Genomic DNA, 22,009 nt, shown 5'->3' on the forward strand with positions numbered 1-22,009 from the left:
CCACATCCCTTGCCCCCCCCTTGCCCCCCAGCACCCACCTTCGATGATCTCCTCCTTCATCTTCTGCAGCTCCCTCCTCACCTCCTCCAGCAGCTCCTACCGGGGACGGGGACGGCGGGGGGGGACGCACGGGGTGAGGGGGTGACACGGCCTCCCATGCCCCCCCCCCCCGTGTCCCCCCCAGTGTCCCCAGTACCTGTTTGACGCGCTCCAGCTCCGACTCGTCGCCGGGGGGCTCGGCGGGGGCCACGGGAATGGCCGACTTCATCCTGGGGGGGGGGTGTCAGCAGATTCCAACCCGCTCCCTGCGTGGACACCCCAAATCCCGCCCCCACCCCCCTCCATCCCCCCAGATCCCCTCTTTGCCCCATGGACACCCCAAATGCCCCCTCCTTGCCCCCCCACCCCCCCAATCCCCCCCATTCCCAGCCCCGCTTTGCCCCGCGCACCCACCGGGGCAGCGTGGTGCTGGCCTTCTCCCAGGGCCTGCGCACGGGCTCTGCGGCGAGAGGACACGGAGCGATGGGGAGGGGGGGCAAAACCACCCCCCCCCCGCCCCCCAAAACCCCCCCACGGCCGTCAGGACTACAACTCCCAGCAGCCCCCGCGCTGCGCCGCCGCGGCAGGGCATGCTGGGAATTGTAGTTCCCCCGCACTCACCCGCGTTCCGGGCGCCCACCGGCTCTGCCTCATCCTGCTGCGGGGTGGGGGCAGAAGGGGGGGGTCACGTGGGTGGCTGCGGGGGGGCAACCCAAAAAATGATATTGGGCGGGGGGGGGGGACACTCACATTGGGGGTGTCCTCGTCTCTTCTTGGTGCTGGCTTGTCCCCCTGCTGGGTGGCTTTCCTCCTTGGGTGGGGGGGGGGGGTGATTATCATCATGATGTCCCCAAATGTCCCCCCCCTCCCCCCCCACGGTGTCCCCTCACCGTCGGGCCAGCATGGCGCTCATCTCCTCCATGAGGCCCCCCCCGCCCCCCCCGCGGGCGCTGTCACCCTTGGGGGGCGGCGCCGACGCACCGGGGGCTTCATCCTGCTGGGCGGGGGACGGACAGGAGGGAAAGAGGGTCAGTGCCACCCGCCACTCCCAATGTTGCCCCCCCTCCAGCATCTGCCCCATGGGAATTGCCCCCCATGTGGGCTTCCCTCCCCCCAAAATGGGGTCCCCCCCCCAAAATGGGCACTAAACACCCCAAACCGCCTATCGTCCCCGCAGGACAGGACAGCCCCCCCCCCCCTTTTGTATTTGCCCCCCCCCAAGGGGTCATTGCCCACCACCCCCACCCCATACTGCCCCCCCAGGGGTAATTCCCGCCCCGCCCTCACCCCGGTACCTTGCCGACTTTCCTGAGCTTGGCCCCGGCGATGGCGGCGGCGAAGCCGGAGCCCCCCCCGGGCGCCCCCCCGGGGGCGGCGGCAGCGGGGCCGGGCAGCGGGGGGGCCGGCGGGACCCCGGTGGGGGCGGCGGCGGCGGTGGGGGGGGGTCCTGGCGGCGGGGGGGGCCCTGGGGGTGGCGGGGGGCCGGGGGGGGGGCAGGGGGGCCCCCGGGGCACCTGTTGGAGGGGGAGGAAGCAGCTCGGTGTGGGGGGGGGGGTCACCCATGCCGGGCCCCCCCTTTTTGGGGGTTCTTTGGGGGAGGGTGAGGACCCCCCCCCCGGCACCCACCTGCGCCGCCCACGCGTCGCTCCGGCTCCTCCGGCCTGTGGGGAGAGGGGTCAGTGCGGCGGGACCCCCCCAGCACCCATGGGCGCCCCACAGCACCCATGGGTGCCCCACAGCACCCACAGGCACCCATGACCCCCTCCATGGGCATCCTGACCCCCCCCCCCCCATGGCACCCACAGACACCCCAAGCCCCAGTGTGGGGTGCCACCCCGGGGGGGGGACACCCCAGGGTGTCCCTTGGGGGGCTCCTACCTCCTCGGCTGCTCGGGCTCCTCCGGGGAGGGGCCGTTGGGGACAGGCCAGGGCTGAGCGGGACCTGCGGGGTGACACGGGGTGGGGGGGGGGTCAGGGCAGCACCCAGGGATGTCCCCCAGGCTGGGGGTGTCACCAAGGGCCACCCTTGGGTGTCACCTCCACAGTGCCACCCGGCGCAAGGCGGCAGCCAAGACACCAGCGTCCTCATGTCACCCAAAGCTCAGCGCCCTCATCCAGGGCTTGGGTCCACCGAGGAGGTGGCACCTCGTGCCCACCCAAGGTGACATCCAGGGCTTGGGTCCACCGAGGAGGTGGCACCTCATGCCCACCCAAGGTGACATCCAGGGCTTGGGTCACCCTGCCACCGAGGAGGTGGCACCTCATGCCCGCCCAAGGTGACATCCAGGGCTTGGGTCACCCTGCCACCGAGGAGGTGGCACCTCATGCCCGCCCAAGGTGACATCCAGGGCTTGGGTCCACCGAGGAGGTGGCACCTCATGCCCACCCAAGGCGACATCCAGGGCTTGGGTCACCCTGCCACCGAGGAGGTGGCACCTCATGCCCGCCCAAGGTGACATCCAGGGCTTGGGTCCACCGAGGAGGTGGCACCTCGTGCCCGCCCAAGGCGACATCCAGGGTTTGGGTCACCCTGCCACCGAGGAGGTGGCACCTCGTGCCCGCCCAAGGTGACATCCAGGGCTTGGGTCCACCGAGGAGGTGGCACCTCATGCCTGCCCAAGGTGACATCCAGGGCTTGGGTCACCCTGCCACCGAGGAGGTGGCACCTCGTGCCCGCCCAAGGTGACATCCAGGGCTAGTGCCACCAAGTGCCACCAAGTGCCACCAAGCGGTGCCCCCGCGCCGTCCCCGCTCACCCGCGTCCAGCGCCTCCAGCGCCTGCAGCATGGCGGCGGCGAAGAGCGCCGCGTCCTCGCGCGACCCGAAGTTGAGGCCCCAGACGTGGCGCCCGTCGCGCCACTGGTGGAAACTCGGCGTCGCCTGGTTGTACTTGAGCCCCTTGGCGATGGCGCAGTTGATGACAACCTTGGGGACGGCAACGGGGACCCGCTCAGCCTTGGGGACATCGGGGACCCCAACGGGCTCGCTTGGGGACATCGGTGCCCGCGGGTGTCTTCGTGGCCAGTGCTCAGTGCTGCCTCCTGTGTCCTCATGGTGTCCCCAAGTCCCTCTTGGTGCAGCGATGTCCCTGTGGCCTCGCTAATGTCCCTAAGGCCCCAGTCCCCAGGCCCTGGTCCCATCAGTATCCCCAGGGTGCCCAGCCCTTAGTGTCCCCAAACACCCTGACAGTGTCCCCAGCCCTGGTGTCCCCGGCTCCAGGTGTCCCATCAGCGTCCCCAGTCCCTCGGTGTCCCCAGCACCTCACGGTGCCTCCAATGTCCCCAGTGTCCCCAGCCCTGGTGTTCCCATCTCCACTTGTCCCATCAGGGCCCCCAACACCTCGTGGTGCCACCAATGTCCCCAGCGTCCCCAGCTCCACTTGTCCCATCAGCGTCCCATCCCTTGGTGTCCCCAACACCTTGTGGTGCCACCAATGTCCCCAGGGTGCCCAGCCCTGGTGTCCCCAGCTCCACTTGTCCCATTAGTGTCTCCAGCACCTCATGGTGCCACCAATGTCCCCAGCCCAGGTGTCCCCAGCACCTGGTGGTGCCACCAATGTCCCCAGTGTCCCCAGCCCTGGTGTCCCCGGCTCCACTTGCCCCATCAGCGTCCCCAACACCTCGTGGTGCCACCAATGTCCCCAGGGTGCCCAGCCCTGGTGTCCCCGACTCCACTTGTCCCATCAGCATCCCCAGTCCCCTCAGAGCCTGGTGGTGCCACCAATGTCCCCAGTGTCCCCAGCTCCACTGGTCCCATCAGCGTCCCCAGTCCCTCGGTGTCCGCAGCACCTCGTGGTGCCACCAATGTCCCCAGGGTGCCCAGCCCTAGTGTCCCCGACTCCACTTGTCCCATCAGCATCCCCAGTCCCCTCAGAGCCTGGTGGTGCCACCAATGTCCCCAGGGTGTCCAGCCCTGGTGTCCCCAGCTCCACGTGTCCCATCAGCATCCCCAACACCTCGTGCTGCCACCAATGTCCCCAGGGTGCCCTGCCCTGGTGTCCCCGACTCCACTTGTCCCATCAGCATCCCCAGTCCCTCGGTGTCCCCAGCACCTCGTGGTGCCACCAATGTCCCCAGTGTCCCCAGCTCCACTTGTCCCATCAGCGTCCCCATCCCTCGGTCCCCCCAGCACCTCACGGTGCCACCCGCATCCCGTGGGCCGCCATCCCTTGGCGCCCGCAGCCCCCCGCGCCGTCCCCAGCCCGTGTCCCCGCGTGTCCCCCCCCCCGGCGGTGTCACCTGCTGGTCGGGCTGCATCTTGCGGCCCACGACGCGGAACGCCGGGGGGCTCCCGGCGCTGCGGTAGATCTGCACCCGGCTGGGGGCCTGGGCGCCCGCCCCCGCCGCCACCCACTTCTTGTTGGCGTCGTCGTAGAGCATCACGGTGGCGCGGGCGCTGCACACCGCCGTCTCGCTGCCGGGGGGGGGCAGCGGCGCTGGGGACACCCCCGGGGCGACGGGGCGCCCCGGGAATCCCCCCGGGAATCCCCCCGGGAATGGGGAATCTCCTCCCCCCGCCTCGGGAATGGGGAACCCCCCTGGGAGCTGGAATGGGGCGCCCTGGGTATGGGGGACCTCTGGGTGGGGGGTTTGGGCACTCCAGGGTCATGGGGCACCCTGGGCATGAGGGACCCCTGGGCATGGGGGGATTTGGGCACCCCCAGGTCATAGGGCACCCCCAAAGTCAAGCATAGGGCACCCTAGGGTATGGGACACCCTGGGCATGGGGGCGCCCCTGGGTGGGGGTTTGGGCACCCCTGGGTCATGGGGCACCCTCAAAGTCAAGCACAGGGCACCCTAGGGTATGGGGCACCCCTGGGCATGGGGCACCCCTGGGTGAGGGGGGTTGGGGCACCCCTGGGCATGGGGCACCCCCAAAGTCAAGCACAGGGCACCCTAGGGCATGGGGCACCCCTGGGCATGGGGGGATTTGGGCACCCCCAGGTCATAGGGCACCCCCAAAGTCAAGCATAAGGCACCCTAGTGCATAGGGCACCCTCGGGTATGGGACACCCTTGGGTGGGGGGGGGGTTTGGGTACCCCCAGGTCATAGGGCACCCCCAAAGTCAAGCATAGGGCATCCTAGAGCATGGGACACCCTGGGCATGGGGGCGCCCCTGGGTGGGGGTTTGGGCACCCCTGGGTCATGGGGCACCCTCAAAGTCAAGCACAGGGCACCCTAGCGCATAGGGCACCCTAGGGCATAGGGCACCCCTGGGTGAGGGGGGTTGGGGCACCTCTGGGTCATGGGGCACCCTCAAAGTCAAGCACAGGGCACCCTAGGGCATGGGGCACCCCTGGGCATGGGGCACCCTTGGGCATGGGGGTTTGGGGAGCCCTGGGTCATGGGGCACCCCCAAAGTCAAGCACAGGGCACCCTCGGGCATGGGGCGGTTTGGGCACCCCTGGGTCATGGGGCACCCCCAAAGTCAAGCACAGGGCACCCTAGGGTATGGGGCACCCTGGGCATGGGGCACCCCCGGGCATGGGGCACCCTGGGCATGGGGGTTTGGGCACCCCTAAAGTCAAGCACAGGGCACCCTAGGGCATGGGGTCACCCCAGGACACAGGGTCACCCCCGGACACCAGGTCAACCCACTTCTAGACATGGGGGGACACCAGGATGCGAGGGACCCCCAATGCTTCAGGGCATGGGAGGGACGCCCAAATCTGGGCAGGGGGCACCCCAGGACACGGAGTCACCACAGGACATCGGTTACCCCCTCCTCTAGACACAGGGGGACACTGGGACTTGGGGGACCCCCAAAGCCAGGCATGGGACACCCCAAGGTGCTGCCCCCCCCCCCCCATTGCAAGCACCCAGTCCCCATCCCCTGCCCCCCTTCCCCTTTCCCTTATCAGCAGGGGGCCCAGGCGTCCGGGCTCCGCCCCCCCCATTTCCTCAGGGTGCGCAGAGGGCCCAGGCGTCCGAGCGCAGCCGGCCCCTCCCCCTTCCCTAGGGCAGGACCTGGGACATCCGGGTTGGGCAAGGAAGGGCCGGGGGGGGGGGACGGGGACAAAACGAAACCCGGGTTTGTGCAGACCCCCCCCACAGCCCCCCCCACCCCGCCCCATGGAGAGCGCCCGGCCCCGCACCCATGGGTGCCCTCCATGGGGCGGGGGGGGGGGCTGTGGGTGCCGGTAACCGGACATGGCGGGGGGAGGGAGCGGGGGGGGCCGCGCCGGCGGTGACCAAATAAGGGCAGGTTTGGTGCCGCCGTGGGGCCGGGCCTGCACCCATGGGTGCCCCCCCCCCACCGAACCCCGTTATTTCCCCTAACGCGGTGCTGGGGGGTGCGGAGCGGGAAAGATCCCACCCGGACGCCTGGGCCCCCTGGGGTGGGCAATGGTGGGAGCTGCCCCACGTGCTTTGGTGCAGGGTGCTGGGGGGGGCAGTGGGTCCCCCCCTCACCTGCTGTGGGTGCCCCCCCCACACACACACACCCGTCGTGGGGCGGGGAAGGAAGCCGAGGGCAAAGAGCACCCGTGGGTGCTGCCACCGGGGTGACGCCCGGCGGGGATGCCGAGGCCGGGGGCACCCAAGGGTGGGGACCCCCCCACGGACCGGGTGACACCCACCCTGGGGACCCTAAGGGCAGGGTGACACCCACCCTGGGGACCCCCCCACTCCGGTGACCCTAGGGGCCCCCAGGACCCCCCTGCTCACCTGCACCTGGGGGACCTGGTGACCTGGGGTGACCCCCCCTCCCCACCTTGGGGACCCCCTAGGGCAGGGTGACCCTGGGAACCTCCTTGTCCCCCCTACACCCAATGGGAGCCTCAGGGACCCCCCGCCTTGGGGACACTGAGGACCGGGGGACATTGAGGACCGGGGGACACCGGGGCTGGGTGACCCCCACCTTGGGGACCCCCAGGAGCCCCCCCAGCACCTCGCACCCACGGCGGGGGAGTGAGGGGGGGGACTCGGACGGGTCCGTTCCCGGTGTCCCCCGGGAGGCGACAACCCCCCCGTCCCCCCGGTTCCCAACACCGGGACCCCCCGCTCCGGTCACGGAGCCGCTTCGCAGTCCCAGTGTCCCCTCCCGGTATCGGACGCCGCAACCCGGTACCAGGACCGGCCTCGGTTCCGGACCCCGCACCCGGTTCCGGGACACCCGCCGCCCCCGGGACACCCCCCCCCCCTCCCGCCCGGTTCCGGTCCTGTTCCGCTTTCCCGGTGCCGGTCCCGGTGCTCCCTCCCCGCTCACCTCATGCTGGCGGCGGGTGCGCTCGGCCCGGCCGGGCCCTTCCGGTAGCGGCGGCGGCGGCGGGCGGGGCGGGGCGGGGCGGGACCGGCCCCGGGGTCGGCGGGGGGGGGGGGGGGGGAAGGACCGGGAAACGGGGGGGGAGCGGAGCCCGCGAGGCTCCGCCCCTTCCCCGCGCGCTCTCGCGACCCCCCGCCCTTCCCGGTACCGGCGCGCGCCCGCCGGCCACCGCCCTCTTAAAAGGGCGACGCGGCCGGAGTAGGGGGGCCCACCGTGGGGGGGGGGGGGGGGCAGGAGTGGGAGGGGGCTGGTGGGAGACACGCCCCCTCCCTGACCACGCCCACTTCGGGAGGGGAGGGGGAGGCACCCACGGGGGCACCCGCGGAGACCCCCGGGGCCGGTGGCACCCACGGGGACACCGGGGCTCGTTGCACCCGCCGGGACCCCCGGGACCGATTTCACCTACGCGGATTCGGGGATCCCCGGGGCCGGTCGCACCCGCCGGGACTGCCGGGGCCGGTTGCACCTCGTGCTGCTCGGGGACCCCCGGGACCGGCTGTACCCACGGGATCCCCGGGGCCGGTTGCACCCACGGGGGACCCCCGGGGCTCGTTGCACTCGCGGGACCCCGCAGCGCCGGTCGCCGCCGCGGGCCCCCCAGCGCCTTCCCGCGGCGCTGCCACCGGAGCCGGTGCCGCGTCCGCCCCGCCCCGGCCCCGCCCCGCCGCCGCCGCCGCCGCCGCCGCCCTTTGTCCGCCGCCGCCGCCGGGCCCCGCCATGGCGCCGCCGTGATGCGCGGCCGCACCGGCCCCGGGGGCAGCGGGGGCCGAGAGCGACCGGGAGCCTCATGCGGGCGCCGCCGCCGCCGCCATGGGGCAGCTCCTGGGCTTCGCCCACTGCAGTACGGAGCGGCACCGGGAACCGGGAACGGGGAAGCGGGAGCCGGGGCGGCGCCGGCATTGGGGCGGGGGTACCGGGATGGAGGGGTCTGGGCCGGCGGTACCGGGAAGGGGGGGGTCCGGGATTGGGTACCAGCTGGGGCCGGGATGGATGCACCGGGGATGGGGACACCGGGATGGATGCACCGAGGATGGGGGAGCCGGGAGGGGCCGGGATGGATGCGCCGGGGTGGGGGTTCCGCGGGGGACGAGGCGTGGATGCACCTTGGGGGTTGGAACCGGGAGTGGGGGGCACCGGGATTGGGTACCGGGAGGGCCTGGGGATGGAGGCACCGGGATGGAGGTATTGGGTGGAGCCGGGGATGCAGGAACACGGGAGGGGGGAACGGGATGGGGATACCGGGAGGGGGGTCCGGGATGGGGATAGCGGGAGGGGCGTCCGGGAATGGGGGGGGTCCAGGAGGGGAGTATCGGGATGGGAGTACTGGGAATGGGGGGGGGGGGGTCCGGGAGGGGGGATTCCGGGTGGGAGATGAAGCACCGGGATGGGGACACTGGGTGGAGCCGAAGATGGAGGGACCTGGGCTGGGGACACCAAGGATGGGGACACCAGGAATGGGCGGAGGGAGGCACCGGGGATGGGGGCGCTGGGAGTACCGGGATTTGGGGCACCAGGGCTGGTAGCACCGGGGATGGGGACACTGGGAGTACTGGGACCGGGGCCACTGGGTTGGTGGCACCGGCGACGGGGACAGTGGGGGGAGGAGGGGATGGGGACACCCCCGTGGGACACTGGCAATAAGGGGTCGTTTTGGGGAGGGGGAACAAGTGATGGGGGGGTCCAAGCCCCAGGGATGGGAGCGGGGGGTGTCCCAGCAGGGGACGGAGCAGGTGGCACTTGGTGGCGGCGGGGAGGGGACACCAGGACCCCGCTGACCCCCCCGCCCTTCCCAGAAGAGTCTCCATCCACGGCCTCCACCACGCCGGACTCCACGGAGGGTGAGTGGGGCCGAGCGCGAGTTTCGGCGGGGCAGGGGGGGGGACACCGGGTGCTCCGACCCCCCCCCACCCTCCCCTTCGGTGTCCCCCCCCCCGCAGGTGGCACCGAGGACTCGGACTTCCCCGAGCTGCCGCTGGCGCCGGAGCCCCCCGAGGAGGAGGAGGAGGAGGCGGATGAAGGCGGGGGGGCCCGGGGGGACGGGCGGGAACTCACCTTCTCCTACATCGCTTTCGGCGGGGGGGGCGGCGGCGGCGAGGCCCCCCCCCGGCCCCGCCGCGAGCCCCGCCGCCCCCGCGCCCCCCCGCGCCTGAGCCCCGGGCCCGGCGCCGAGCGGGGGGGGCTCCCCCGAGGGCCGGACCCCCGCGCCCCCCCCGCGCCCGCGTCCCCCCCCGCTGCCCCCGGTCCCCCCGAGGGGCCTCCGCGGGTGGGGGGAGCCCAGACGGGACCTACCGGGGACGGGGAGCAGCCGCCCAGGCCAGGTATTGCGGGGGGGGGGGGCTCGGGGGGGCTTTGGGGTCCTTTTGGGGGGCCTTGAGGGTCCTTTGGGGGGCCTGGGGGCTATTGGGGTCCTCCAATACCATTGGGGGCAATTGGGGTCTCAAGGCACTTCTGGGGGAGCTGGGGCAATTGGGGGGGGACTTGGAGCCCCTTTGGGGGGGTCTGGGGCTGGGTGTGGGGGGTCTCAGGGTCCCTTTTGGGGACTCGGGTTTATTGGGGGGTCATGGAGCCCTTTTTGGGGGAGGTTGGGGCAGTTGGGGGGTCTTGGAGCTCCCTTTGGGGGGGGATGGGCTTATTGGGGGTCCATTTTTGGGGGCGTAGGGGGCCACCGTGGGTCTCAGGGTCCCTTTTGGGTCAGCCTGTGGAAATCGGGGGGGGGGTCACTGTGCCTTTGGGGAGGGCTGGGGGCAACGGGGGGGTCTCAGGAGCCCTTTTTAGGGGGTCTGGGGGCAATTTGGGGTCCCAGAGCCCCTTTGGGAGGGAGGTAGGGGCAACTGAGGGGGTCTTGGGACCCCTTTCTGGGGGTCTTGGAGCCATTGGGGGTCTCAGGGCACCATTGGGGGTCTCAGGGCACCATTTGGGTGGGTTTGGGGTCTTTGGGGGGTCCTGGCACTCCATTCTGGGGGATTTGGTGGCAAATTTACCCCCATTTTGGGGAGGGGGGTGATTGGGGTCCCGTTTGGGGGCTCCTTCACCGCCCCCCCCGCCCCCGACAGCGCCGCCGCCGCTCCCCGCCCGGCCCGCAGGGGGCGCCGCGGCGCCGCCCGCCGCCGCCCGCCCCGCCCCCGCCGGCCCGCCGCCAATCCCCGAGCGCCCCCCGGAGGGCGCCGACCAATCGGCGAGCCCGCTGCCAGCCCAGGTCACAGGTGAGCGGCCAATAGGGGCCTCCCCGCGGCGGGAGGGGGAGCGGGGGGGGGAGCTCCCGGAGGGGCCCAGGCGTCCGGGCGCCGGGGTGGGCCCAGGCGTCCAGGAGGGATTGGCGACTATAAATAGCCCCCCCCGCACCCCCCCGGGCCCAGCAGCCCCCGCGGCGCCATGGGGAGCCTAGGTGGGTGCGGGGCCCCCCTGGGGGGGGGGGGGACACCCCCGGGTCCCCCATGTCCTGGGAGGGCTGGGGACACTGTGGGGGCTCTGGGGACACTGGGAGGGAGTGGGGACACTAGGAGGGACTGGGGACATTGGGGGGGGGGGGGGCAGTGAGAGGCCATAGGGGACAGTGCAGGGACATGGGGACACTGGTCGGAGGGAGTGGGTGGGTCCTGGGAGGGCTGGGGACACTGGGAGGACACTGGGGACACTGGGGGGGCTCTGGGGACACTAGGGAGGACTGGGGACACTGGGAGGGACTGGGGACACTGCGGGGGGGCGTCAGTGAGAGGCCATAGGGGACAGTGCAGGGACATGGGGACACTGGTCAGGGGGAGTGGGTGGGTCCTGGGAGAGCTGGGGACACTGGGAGGACCCTGGGGACACTGGGAGGGCCCTGGGGACACTAGGGAGGACTGGGGACACTGGGAGGGACTGGGGACACTGCGGGGGGGCGTCAGTGAGAGGCCATAGGGGACAGTGCAGGGACATGGGGACACTGGTCAGGGGGAGTGGGTGGGTCCTGGGAGGGCTGGGGACACTGGGGACACACTGGGAGGACCCTGGGGACACTGGGAGGGACTGGGGTGACACTGGTGGGGGGAACTGGGGACACTGGGGGGGACAGTGAAAGGCCCTGTGGGACAGTGCAGGGGACATGGGGACACTGGTCAGAGGGACTAGGGGGTCCTGAACGGGACAGGAAGGCCTGGGGACATTGGGAGGAGCAACTTGGGTTCTCTGGGGGGACAGTGAGAGGCGTTGGGGGGACTGGGAGGCACTGGGAATACTGGGTGGAAATGGGTTGGGGTGACACTGGGTGGCCCTGGGGGACACTGACCAGCACTGGACAGCACTGGGGGACACGGAGTGGCCCTGTGGAACACTGGGGTGACATTAAGGGGCCTTGGGAGGACACTGGGTGGCCCTGGGGGACACTGGGGGGACATTGGATGCCACTAGGAGGACATTGCATGGCCCTAGGGAACTTTGGGGGGACATTGGCTGGCATTGAGAGGCCATTGAGTAACCCTGTGGGACACTGGGGGGACATGAAGTGGCCCTGGGGGGTCACTAGGGGGACATTGGGTGGCCCTGGGGGACACTGGGAGGACATTAAAGGGCCCTAGGGGACATGGGGTGGCCATGGGGGACACCGGGGGGACGTGGGTTGGCCCTGGGGGACACTGGGAGGACATTAAGTGGCCCTGGGGGACACAGGGTGGCCCTGGGGGACACTGGGGGGACATTGGGTGTCCCTTGGGGCCCATGGAGCCGCCCTGGGGGACACTGGAAGGACATTAAAGGGCCCTGGGGGACACAGGGTGGCCCTGGAGGACACGGGGGACACAGGGTGGCCCTAGGGGTCGCGGGGTCACCCTGGGGGACACTGAGGGGACATTAAGTGGCCCTGGGGGACACTGGGGGGACATTAAAGGGCCCTGGGGGACACCGGGGGGACATTGGGTGGCCCTGGGGGACATGGGGGGGACATGGAGTGGCCCTGGGGGACATGGGGTGGCCCTGGGGAACACTGGGGGGATGTGGGGTGGCCCTGGGGGACACTGGGAGGACATTAAAGGGCCCTGGGGGACACGGGGTGGCCCTGGGGGACACCAGGGGGACATTGGGTGGCCCTGGGGGACACTAAGGGGACACTGAAGAGCCCTGAGGGACGCGGGCTGGCCCTGGGGGACACCGAGGGGACATTAAGTGGCCCTTGGGGCACACGGAGTGGCCCTGTGGTACACTGGGGGGACAGTGGGTGGCCCTGGGGGACACTGAGGGGACATTAAGTGGCCCTGGGGGACACTGGGGGGACATTAAAGGGCCCTGGGGGACACCGGGGGGACATTGGGTGGCCCTGGGGGACATGGGGGGGACATGGGGTGGCCCTGGGGGACATGGGGTGGCCCTGGGGAACACTGGGGGGATGTGGGGTGGCCCTGGGGGACACTGGGAGGACATTAAAGGGCCCTGGGGGACACGGGGTGGCCCTGGGGGACACCAGGGGGACATTGGGTGGCCCTGGGGGACACTAAGGGGACACTGAAGAGCCCTGAGGGACGCGGGCTGGCCCTGGGGGACACCGAGGGGACATTAAGTGGCCCTTGGGGCACACGGAGTGGCCCTGTGGTACACTGGGGGGACAGTGGGTGGCCCTGGGGGACACTGAGGGGGCATTAAGTGGCTCTGGGGGACACGGGGTGGCCCTGGGGGACACTAGGGGGACACTGGGTGTCCCTGGGGGACACTGGGAGGACATTAAAGGGCCCCGGGGGGACATTGGGTGGCCCTGGGGGACACTGAGGGTACATTGGGTGGCCCTGGGGGACACTGGGAGGACATTAAAGGGCCCCGGGGGACATGGGGTGGCCCTGGGGGACACCAGGGGGACATTGGATGGCCCTGTGGGACATTTGGAGGACATTAAAGGGCCCTGGGGGACACGGGGTGGCCCTGGAGGACACCGGGGAGACATTGGGTGGCCCTGGGGGACACGGGGTGGCCCTGGGGGACACCGAGGGGACACGGAGTGGCCCTGGGGGCACACGGGGTGGCCCTGGGGGACACTGGGAGGACATTAAGGGGCCCTGGGGAACATGGGGTGGCCCTGTGGGACACTGGGGGGACATCGGGTGGCCCTGGGGGACATTGGGTGGCCCCGGGCGCGCTGGCAGCCTGTGTCACCCGCAGTGTGGGAGCTGCTGCACTGGCGGGCGCCGGGGCGCTCGGCGCTGGCGCTGGCGCTGGCCCTGGGGACGCTGCTGGCCCTGGCGCGCTGCAGCGCCGTCAGCGTGGGCGCCTACGGCGCGCTGGCCGTGCTGGCCGTCACCGTCCCCCTGCGGCTGCACCGCGACGCGCTGCGGGCGCTGCGCCGCGGCGACGCCGAGCACCCGTTCCGGTGAGCGCCCGCGGCCGGCTCTGTGACGTCCCTGTCCCTGTGTCCATCTCGGTGCCATCCCTGTCCCCGCGGCCGGCTCCGTGACGTCCCTATGCCTGTGTCCGGCTTGGTGCCATCCCTGTCCCTGTGTCCGTGTTGGTGCCATCCCTGTCCCTGCATCCGTCTCAGTGCCGTCCCTGTCCCTGTGTCCATCTTGGTGCCGGCCCTGTCCCTGTGTCCATCTCGGTGCTGTCACTGTCCCTGTGTCCATCTTGGTGCCATCCCTGTCCCCATGTCTGTCTTGGTGCCAGCCCTGTCCTTGTGTCCATCTCGGTGCCGTCTCTCTCCCCGCGGCCGGCTCAGTGCTGTCCCTGTCCCTGTGTTTGTCTCGGCGCTGTCCCTGTCCCCATGTCTGTCTTGGTGCCATCCCTGTCCCCGTGTCCATCTTGGTGCCGTCCCTGTCCCCGCGGCCGGCCCTATCCCTGCGTCCATCTCAGTGCCATCCCTGTCCCCGTGTCTGTCTTGGTGCCATCCCTGTCCCTGTGTCCATCTCAGTGCCATCCCTGTCCCCGCAGCCGTCTCGGTGCCATCCCTGTCCCTGTGTCTATCTTGGTGCTCTCCCTGTCCCTGTGTCCATCTCGGTGCCATCCCTGTGTCCCTGCGGGTGCCATCCCTGTCCTCGTGCCCATCCTGGGGCTCATTTCCATCCCGTTCTTCTCTTGGTGGCATTTCTGGGTCTGTCCCCGTGCCTGTCCTGTGCCATTTCTGTCCTTGTGTCCCCCATGCTGTCTCCACATCCCGCATGTCCCCAGTGCCATCTCCATGTCCCCATGCCATTCTCATGTCCCCCGTGTCCCCATGCCGTCCCTGTGTCTGCCATATCCCTCTGTTGTCCCTGTGTCCCCCATCCCATCATCCCCCGTGTCCCTGTGTCCCCATGGCGTCCCCGTGTCCCCATGTTGTCCCCGTGTCCACTGTGTGCCCATGCTATCCCCATGTCCCCTGTGTCTCCATGCTGTCCCCGTGTCCTCCCCATGTCCCCATGCCCGCCGTGTCCCCATGCCATCCGCATGTCCCCCGTGTCCCCTTGCCATCCCCACACCGTCTCCATGCCCCCATGCCGTCCCTGTGTCCCCATACGGTCCCCATGTCCCCACACCGTCTCCGTGTCCCCTGTGTCCCTGTATCCCCCGTGTCCCCATGTCCCCCACGCCGTCCCCATGTCCCCACACCGTCCCCGTGTCCCTATGCCGTCCCCACACTGTTCCTGTGTCCCCTGTGTCCCTATATCCCCCGTGTCCCCGTATCCCCCATGTCCCCCATGCCCCATGCCATCCTTGTGTCCCCATACGGTCCCCGTGTCCCCACACCGTCCCCATGCCCCCTGTGTCCCTATATCCCCCGTGTCCCCATGTCCCCCTGCCCCCCGTGTCCCCACACCGTCCCCGTGTCCTCATGCTCCCATGTCCCCACACCGTCCCCATGTCCCCATGCCATCCCTGTGTCCCCATGTCCCCGTGTCCCCACGCCGTCCCCATGTCCCCGTGCCGTCCCCATGTCCCCGTGCCCCCCATGTCCCCACACCATCCCCGTGTCCCCACACCGTCCCCATGTCCCCACGCCGTCCCCGTGTCCCCACACGGTCCCCGTGTCCCCATGCTGTCCCCATGTCCCCACACCGTCCCCGTGTCCCCACACAGTGCCCGTGCTGTCCCCATGCCGTCCCCATGTCCCCGTGTCCCCACACGGTCCCCGTGCCGTCCCCATGTCCCCATGTCCCCACACCGTCCCCGTGTCCCCACACGGTCCCCGTGCCGTCCCCACACCGTCCCCGTGTTCTCATGCTCCCATGTCCCCACACCGACCCCATGTCCCCATGCCGCCCCTGTGTCCCTATATCCCCCATGTCCCCCATGTCCCCATGCCGTCCCTGTGTCCCCCTGCCCCCCGTGTCCCCACACGGTCCCCATGCTCCCATGTCCCCACACCGTCCCCATGTCCCCATGCCGTCCCCGTGTCCCCACACCGTCCCCATGTCCCCACACGGTCCCCGTGTCCCCAGGGCGCAGCTGGCAGCGCCGGCGGGGCTCAGCGCGGAGCAGCGGCTGCGCTGCGCCCGCAGCCTGGGCCGCCACGGCGCCGCGGCCGCCCGCACGCTGGCACGGCTCTTCCTCGTGGACAGCCTGCCCCGCTCCATCAAGGTGACACCGCGAGGGGACAACGGGGACACCGGGGGGGACGGGGACACCGGGGGGGGATGAGGACACCGGGGGACAACGGGGACACCCAGGTTGGATGAGGGCACCGGGGGGGACAACGGGGACACCGGGGGGGACAACGGGGGCACCGGGGGGGGATGAGGACACCGGGGGGGGACAGGGACACTGGGGAGGGACGGGGACACCGGGGGGGACAGGGACACCAGGGGCACAGGGGCACCGGGGGGGACGGGGGCACCGGGGGGGATGAGGACACCGGGGGACAACGGGGACACCCGGGTTGGATGAGGGCACCGGGGGGGACAATGGGGACACCGGGGGGGACAACGGAGACACCGGGGGGGGATGAGGACACCGGAGGGGACAGGGACACTGGGGAGGGACGGGGACACCGGGGGGGACAGGGACACCAGGGGCACAGGGGCACCGGGGGGGATGAGGACACCGGGGGACAACGGGGACACCCGGGTTGGATGAGGGCACCGGGGGGGACAACGGGGACACCGGGGGGGACAACGGAGGCACCGGGGGGGACGGGGACACCGGGGGGGACAGGGACACTGGGGAGGGACGGGGACACCGGGGGGGACAGGGACACCAGGGGCACGGGGGCACCGGGGGGGACGGGGGCACCGGGGGGACATCAGGGCTATGGGGGGACAGGGGGGACACTGGGGACAGGGGAGACATTGGGGCTCTGGGGGGATATTGGGGACAGGGGAGACATTGGGGCTATGGGGGGATATTTCATTGGGGGGGGCACTGGGGGCTACAAGGGGACACTGGGGACAGAGGAGACACTAGGGAACACGGGGGTTATGGGGGACACAGGAGCACTGTTGGGGCATTGGGTTATAGGGGGGCACCAGGGGCTATGAGGGGACACTGGGACCATAGGGGACACAGGGGACATCGGGGGACACGGGGGAACTGTTGGGGCATTGGGTTATAGGGGGGCACCAGGGGCTATGAGGGGACACTGGGGACAGGGGGGACATTGGGGCTATGGGGGGACATTCCTTTACGGGGGACACTGGGGCTATGAGGGGACGCTGGGACCATGGGGGACACCAGGGGATACAAGGGGACACTGGGGACAGGGGGGACATTGGGGCTATCGGGGGACATTCCTTTACGGGGGACACCGGGGGCTATGAGGGGACACTGGGACCATGGGGGGCACCAGGGGATACGAGGGGACACTGGGGACAGGGGGGACATTTGGGTTATGGGTGGACATTCCCTTACGAGGGGCACCGGGGGCTATGAGGGGACACTGGGACCATGGGGGACACTAGGGGATATGGGGGACATCGGGGGACACGGGGGCACTGTTGGGCACTGGGTTATAGGGGGGCACCAGGGGCTATGAGGGGACACTGGGGATGGGGGGACATTGGGGTTATGGGGGGACATTCCGTTATGGGGGACACCGGGGCTATGAGGGGACACTGGGGACAGGGGGGACACCGGGGTTATGGGGGACACAGGGACACTGTTGGGGCATTGGGGTATAGGGGGGCACCAGGGGCTACGAGGGGACAGTGGGGACAGGGGGGACATTGGGGTTATGGGGGGACATTCCATTATGGGGGGCACCGGGGGCTATGAGGGGACACTGGGACCATGGGGGACACTAGGGGATATGGGGGACATCGGGGGACACGGGGTCACCAGGGGCTATGAGGGGACACTGGGGACAGGGGGGACATTGGGTTATGGGGGAAATCCGGGCAGTGGGGCCCAGGGGGGTTTTGGAGGACACTGGGGCTATGGGGAGGCAATGGGGGCATTGGGGGCAGCAGGGACGTGCGCAGCGGGTGCCGGGGGGCAGCGGGGGGCGGTGGCAGCGGTGACAGCGGTGACAGTGGTGACCGTGGGACGGTGACGGGCTCTGGCTGCAGTTCGCCTTCCTGTTCTACCTGCTCACCTACGTGGGCGCCGTCTTCAACGGGCTGACGCTGCTCGGCATCGGTACGGGGACACGGGGACAGCGTGGGGGACACGGGGGACACGGGGGACACGGGGACAGCGCGGGGGACACGGGGGACATGGGGACACAGGGCACACGGGGACAGCGTGGGGGACACAGGGACACCGCGGGGACTGCGGGATGGGGGGAAGGAGACAGGAACTTGGGGCTGCGGGGATACAGGGATGTGGGGACATGGGGACACAGAGGACTTGGGGACGTGAGGATGGACACAAGGACATGGAGATGCGGACGCAGAGATGGGGGGAGTGGGGATGGGGCCATGGGGACACAGGGACAGGCCATAGGAACAGCCCCTGTGGGGATGGGGCCATGGGGACACAGGGACAGGCCATGGGGACACAGGGACAGGCCATAGGAACAGCCCCTGCGGGGATGGGGACATGGGGATAAGACACAGTGAGTACACAAGGACAGGGGTGGGGGACAGTTTTGGGGGACAAAGAGTGGAGGGGGTTTGGGGATGGGGACAAAGGGGCAGGGGACGTCATGGGGACACTCCTGCTCTCCGTCCAGGTGTCATCTGTGCGTTCACCTTCCCCGTGCTCTACGAGCACCACCAGGTACGGGGGACACGGGACGGGGGACGCGGGCAGGGGACACCAGGGAATGTCCCCAACGGCCCCTCCGTGTCCCCTTCTCAGGCACAGATCGACCAGTACGTGGGGCTGGTGAGGAACCACCTGAGTCACCTCCGAGCCAGGTGAGAGTCGCCCCGAAACTGTCCCCAAAACCACCCTGTCTGTCCCCAAAACCACCCCGTCTGTCCCCAAAATCACCCCATCTGTCCCCAAAATTGCCCCTACTGCCCTCAAATTGTCCCCAGCGCCTGAAAACTGCCCCCAAACCTTGAGGCACCCCTCACTGGCCACGGGACACCTTGTTGTCCCCTATGGGACACCCCACGTCTCAGGACACCCTGGCCCTGCTTGGGGCTGTCCCCTATGGGGCACCCCGGACCATGGGACCCCCTGATGTCCCCCATGGGGCACCCGAAACCCCAAATCTCCCCCCCCCGCCAGACCCCCAGGGACCATAGGGACCCACAGGGGGCACCGAGACCCCCCTTTCTGCACCCATGGGGGCACCCACCACCCCGGGGGGGGTCAGGGGTGCCCAGCCCCGCCATGTCACCCCTGTCCCCCCCCATGTCACCCCTGTCCCCTTCCAGGATTCAAGCCAAGCTCCCAAGTGCCAAAGCGAAGCCGCAGTGACGGCCCCCCCCGGCACCCCAGGGTGCCCCTGCCAGGGCTGGGGGGGCAGCGGGTGCCCCCCACCCTCACCCGGGGGCCCCCCCGCGCGGGGCATTTACACTTTAATAAAAACTCTTGTGACAAGGGGGGCTCGTGTGCCTGGGGGGACACGTGGGGACATGGGGACACTGAGAGGACATGGGGGGACATGTCAGGGATATGGGGGGGGATGAGTGGATGTGGGATGAGGGGACCTTAGGGGGATGTAGGGACATGGTGGGGGGGGTGAGGGGACATCGGGGCAAAAGGGGGCACATGGGACAGTGGGGACAGGAGGGACACAAGGATCATGGACATCGGGGGGATATGAGGGGACATGGGGGGGACACAAGGACTACAGGTGCAAGGGGAGACCTGGGACAGAAGGGGACATGGGGGCACGCGGAGAGGATACGGGGACACCAGGGGACATGGAGGACGCCACGATGGGGATAGGGGGGGAGATGACATGGGGACACCAGGGGACATATGGGACAAGGAGGCGCTTGTGGACAACGAGGGGGCACCGGGACACAGGCACAAGGAGGGGACATTGCGGCGGGGGGGGGGACACCTGCCCTGTCCCCTCTTTGTCCCCCGGGTCCTCCCCGCCGGCTCGGCGACCGCGCTGCTGCTCTGGCCCCGCCCCCTTTCCCCGGCCCCGCCTCCTCTCCCCGGCCCCGCCCCCGTTGCCCGGGCCACGGCGGTTGCCGCGCGACGTAAACACTGGGACGCCGGACGTGGTGACGTCAGGGGCATGGAACGCCGTCGCCATGGCGACACGCGCCGTGTTTACTCCGCGCCGCGGGGCGGAGCACGTGGGGCCCGAGCGGCGGCGGGAGCGGCGGGCACGGGAATGCGGCCTGGGAACAGCGGGAATGGGGCCTGGGAACGCCGAGAATGGCGCGGGACAGCGGGGCTGGGAGCACTGGGAATGGGGACCGGGACCGGGGGAACACCGGGTCTGGGAACGCCGGGAATGGGGCGGGGGGGACAGCGGGGCTGGGAACACCGGCAGTGGAAACCCAGGGAACACCGGTCCGAGGCCGAGGTGATGGGCACAACACAGTCAGCAACACTGTGTCCCCGGTGTCCGTTAATGCCAGTTATTTCCCTTCCCAAAGAAAAGGAATCAGCCCGAGTCCACGGTGATGGGCTCGGCACGGCCAGCCGGTGCTGGACGTGCGTCCCGTGCCACGGTGTTGGGCACAGGGCACCCGAGAGCCTGGGAATCTCTCAAAACGGAGCTGTCCCAAGACCACGGTGATGGGCACGGGGCAGCCGGCAGCCTGGGAATGCCCTGAAACAGACCCGATCCGAGGCCACGGTGAGGGGCTCAGCACGGCCGGTGATGCCGAGCACCTGCCCTGTGCCACAGTGATGGACACGGGGCAGGCGGCGGTCTGGAAATGCCCCCGGAATGGAGCCGCACCGAGGCCACAGTGACGGGCTCACGGGGCCGGCAGTGCCGACCGCCTGCCCTGTGCCACGGTGATGGGCACGGGGCGGCAGTGCCGGGGCAGTCAGAATAACCTCCGGGGCCGCGGCTGCTCCCGGTTCCGTCTGCAGTTCCCGGCGGCTCGGCCCGGCCCAGCGCCACCGCGGCAGCGGGACGGGGACGGCCGTGGTAACTCTGCCCCGTGTCCCCCCGTACCCCCCTCCCCGTGTTATCACGGGGTCATCAGGGTCCCGGTATCTCCCGGCGTCGGCACTCGGGATCCTCCGGGTCTCGGTCCCCCCTCCCCGCGTGCCGGTCTCGCTCCTGGGGTCCCTCGCGCTGCTGCAGCCACCTGCGAAGGGACCAGCGCGGGGGACCGGGACCCTCCGTGGGCTCAGACTCCCGCCGCTCCCCGTGCGGGACCTCCCGCGGGATCCCACTGCTCAATCCCATGTTACCCGGAGGAGATTCCCCGGTCCCGGGACACTCCCGGTGAGCCGTAACACCCCGCCGGGGGTCCCGGGTGTCTCCCTCGCGCCGGTCCTGCCTCCCTGGTGCTCTGCCGCCCGATCCCGGTAACAGTCCGGTGGGGAGAGCCCGGCCGCGGCGCCACGTGCGCGGCAGCACCGGAGCGGGGGACAATGCCGGTCTGGTGGGGAGGGGGGCGCTACCAGGAGGGGAATTCCCGATGGGGGCCCGGGGGGATCCCGGTATGGGGCAGGGTGACGAGTTACCGCGGGGGGTCCCGAATGGGGCGGGGGGCAGGTCACCGGAGGGAAAGGGGTGCGGGGGGGAATTACCGATGCGGGCGGAATTACCGGGGGGGGGGGAGGGGTGTCCCGACGTGGGGTGCCCGGTGCCGCGTTGGGGGCGGCGCCGTCCCGGAGGGCTCGGGCCGTTTCTAGAACCGTTGTGCCCATTTCTATTAATACGCGGCGCTCGCGGCGGCGGCGGCAGCGGCCGCGGCGGCGGCGCAGCGAGGAAGGGATTCCCTCTGACGTCATTGCTAGGATACCAAACAAACACAGCCGAGACAAGCCCATATATGGCCATCTGCGTCACAGGAACTCCGGCGGCGCAGGCAAAGGGATCCCCTCCTCTCCCGCCGCCGCCGCGGCGCCTTTTAACGGCGGCCACGGGCAGAGGGGCCGCAGAGCGCGGCGGGCAACGGGCGGCGGCGGCGGCGGCGCCCGGGGCGGCTCGTGGGGGCTCGGGGGCCCGGGGCGGCGGGGCCCGGCCGCCGCGTGACGTCAGCAGGGGGCGGGGCGCCGCCGTATAAATCGGGCGCGCGGTGGCGAAGCGGTTCATTCATAAAAGCGCGTGCGGCGGCGGAGACCGGAGGATACCGGAGAACGGAGATATCGCCGCGGCCTGCGGGACTTTGCAAGAGGAGCCTTAGGGCGGGGGGAAGCGGAGCCCGGTACCGGCGGACGCGGGACTTTGCAAGCGGAGCCGCCAAGAGGAGGGGGAGGAAGAGGAGGGGGCGCCCCGAGGAGTTTACCGGCGCCCCGGGACTT

The 22,009-nt window shown here is 70.4% G+C and overlaps 2 protein-coding genes across 2 annotated transcripts; one reads left to right on the top strand and one right to left on the bottom strand.

Annotated features, from left to right (window-relative positions):
• Nucleotides 1-38: 38 nt before the first annotated feature.
• Nucleotides 39-7,308, bottom strand: VASP (vasodilator stimulated phosphoprotein; the record flags this gene model as incomplete). The annotated part of the gene is made up of 9 exons (XM_088538640.1): nucleotides 7,247-7,308; nucleotides 4,278-4,452; nucleotides 2,796-2,964; nucleotides 1,918-1,981; nucleotides 1,666-1,700; nucleotides 1,447-1,553; nucleotides 454-632; nucleotides 197-269; nucleotides 39-96 (listed from the first exon to the last, which is right to left on the bottom strand). Coding segments are annotated over exons 1-9 (865 nt in total), but the record flags the coding sequence as incomplete, so codon positions are not given.
• A 775-nt stretch (nucleotides 7,309-8,083) lies between these two features.
• On the top strand, nucleotides 8,084-19,060 carry LOC148590745 (reticulon-1-A-like). Its single transcript, XM_088538636.1, has 9 exons — nucleotides 8,084-8,144; nucleotides 9,097-9,141; nucleotides 9,241-9,621; nucleotides 13,424-13,631; nucleotides 15,673-15,811; nucleotides 17,734-17,803; nucleotides 18,339-18,385; nucleotides 18,467-18,525; nucleotides 18,994-19,060. Exons 1-9 carry the CDS (start codon nucleotides 8,114-8,116, stop codon nucleotides 19,034-19,036), a joined length of 1,023 nt encoding a protein of 340 aa, XP_088394762.1. The 5' UTR covers nucleotides 8,084-8,113; the 3' UTR covers nucleotides 19,037-19,060.
• Nucleotides 19,061-22,009: the final 2,949 nt, after the last annotated feature.

This window comes from Tinamus guttatus, unplaced genomic scaffold, assembly GCF_059628265.1.
Source record: "Tinamus guttatus ecotype Peru unplaced genomic scaffold, ASM5962826v1 Tinamus_guttatus_pri_ptg001124l, whole genome shotgun sequence".
In the NCBI taxonomy this organism is placed as follows: Eukaryota; Metazoa; Chordata; class Aves; order Tinamiformes; family Tinamidae; genus Tinamus; species Tinamus guttatus.

Coding starts and splice junctions, on each gene's coding strand:
- LOC148590745 (XM_088538636.1), top strand. CDS start 8,114: ATGGGGCAGCTCCTGGGCTTCGCCCACTGCA. Junction 13,632..15,672: donor GACGCCGAGCACCCGTTCCG/GTGAGCGCCCGC, acceptor CCGTGTCCCCAG/GGCGCAGCTGGCAGCGCCGG. Junction 18,526..18,993: donor CTGAGTCACCTCCGAGCCAG/GTGAGAGTCGCC, acceptor GTCCCCTTCCAG/GATTCAAGCCAAGCTCCCAA.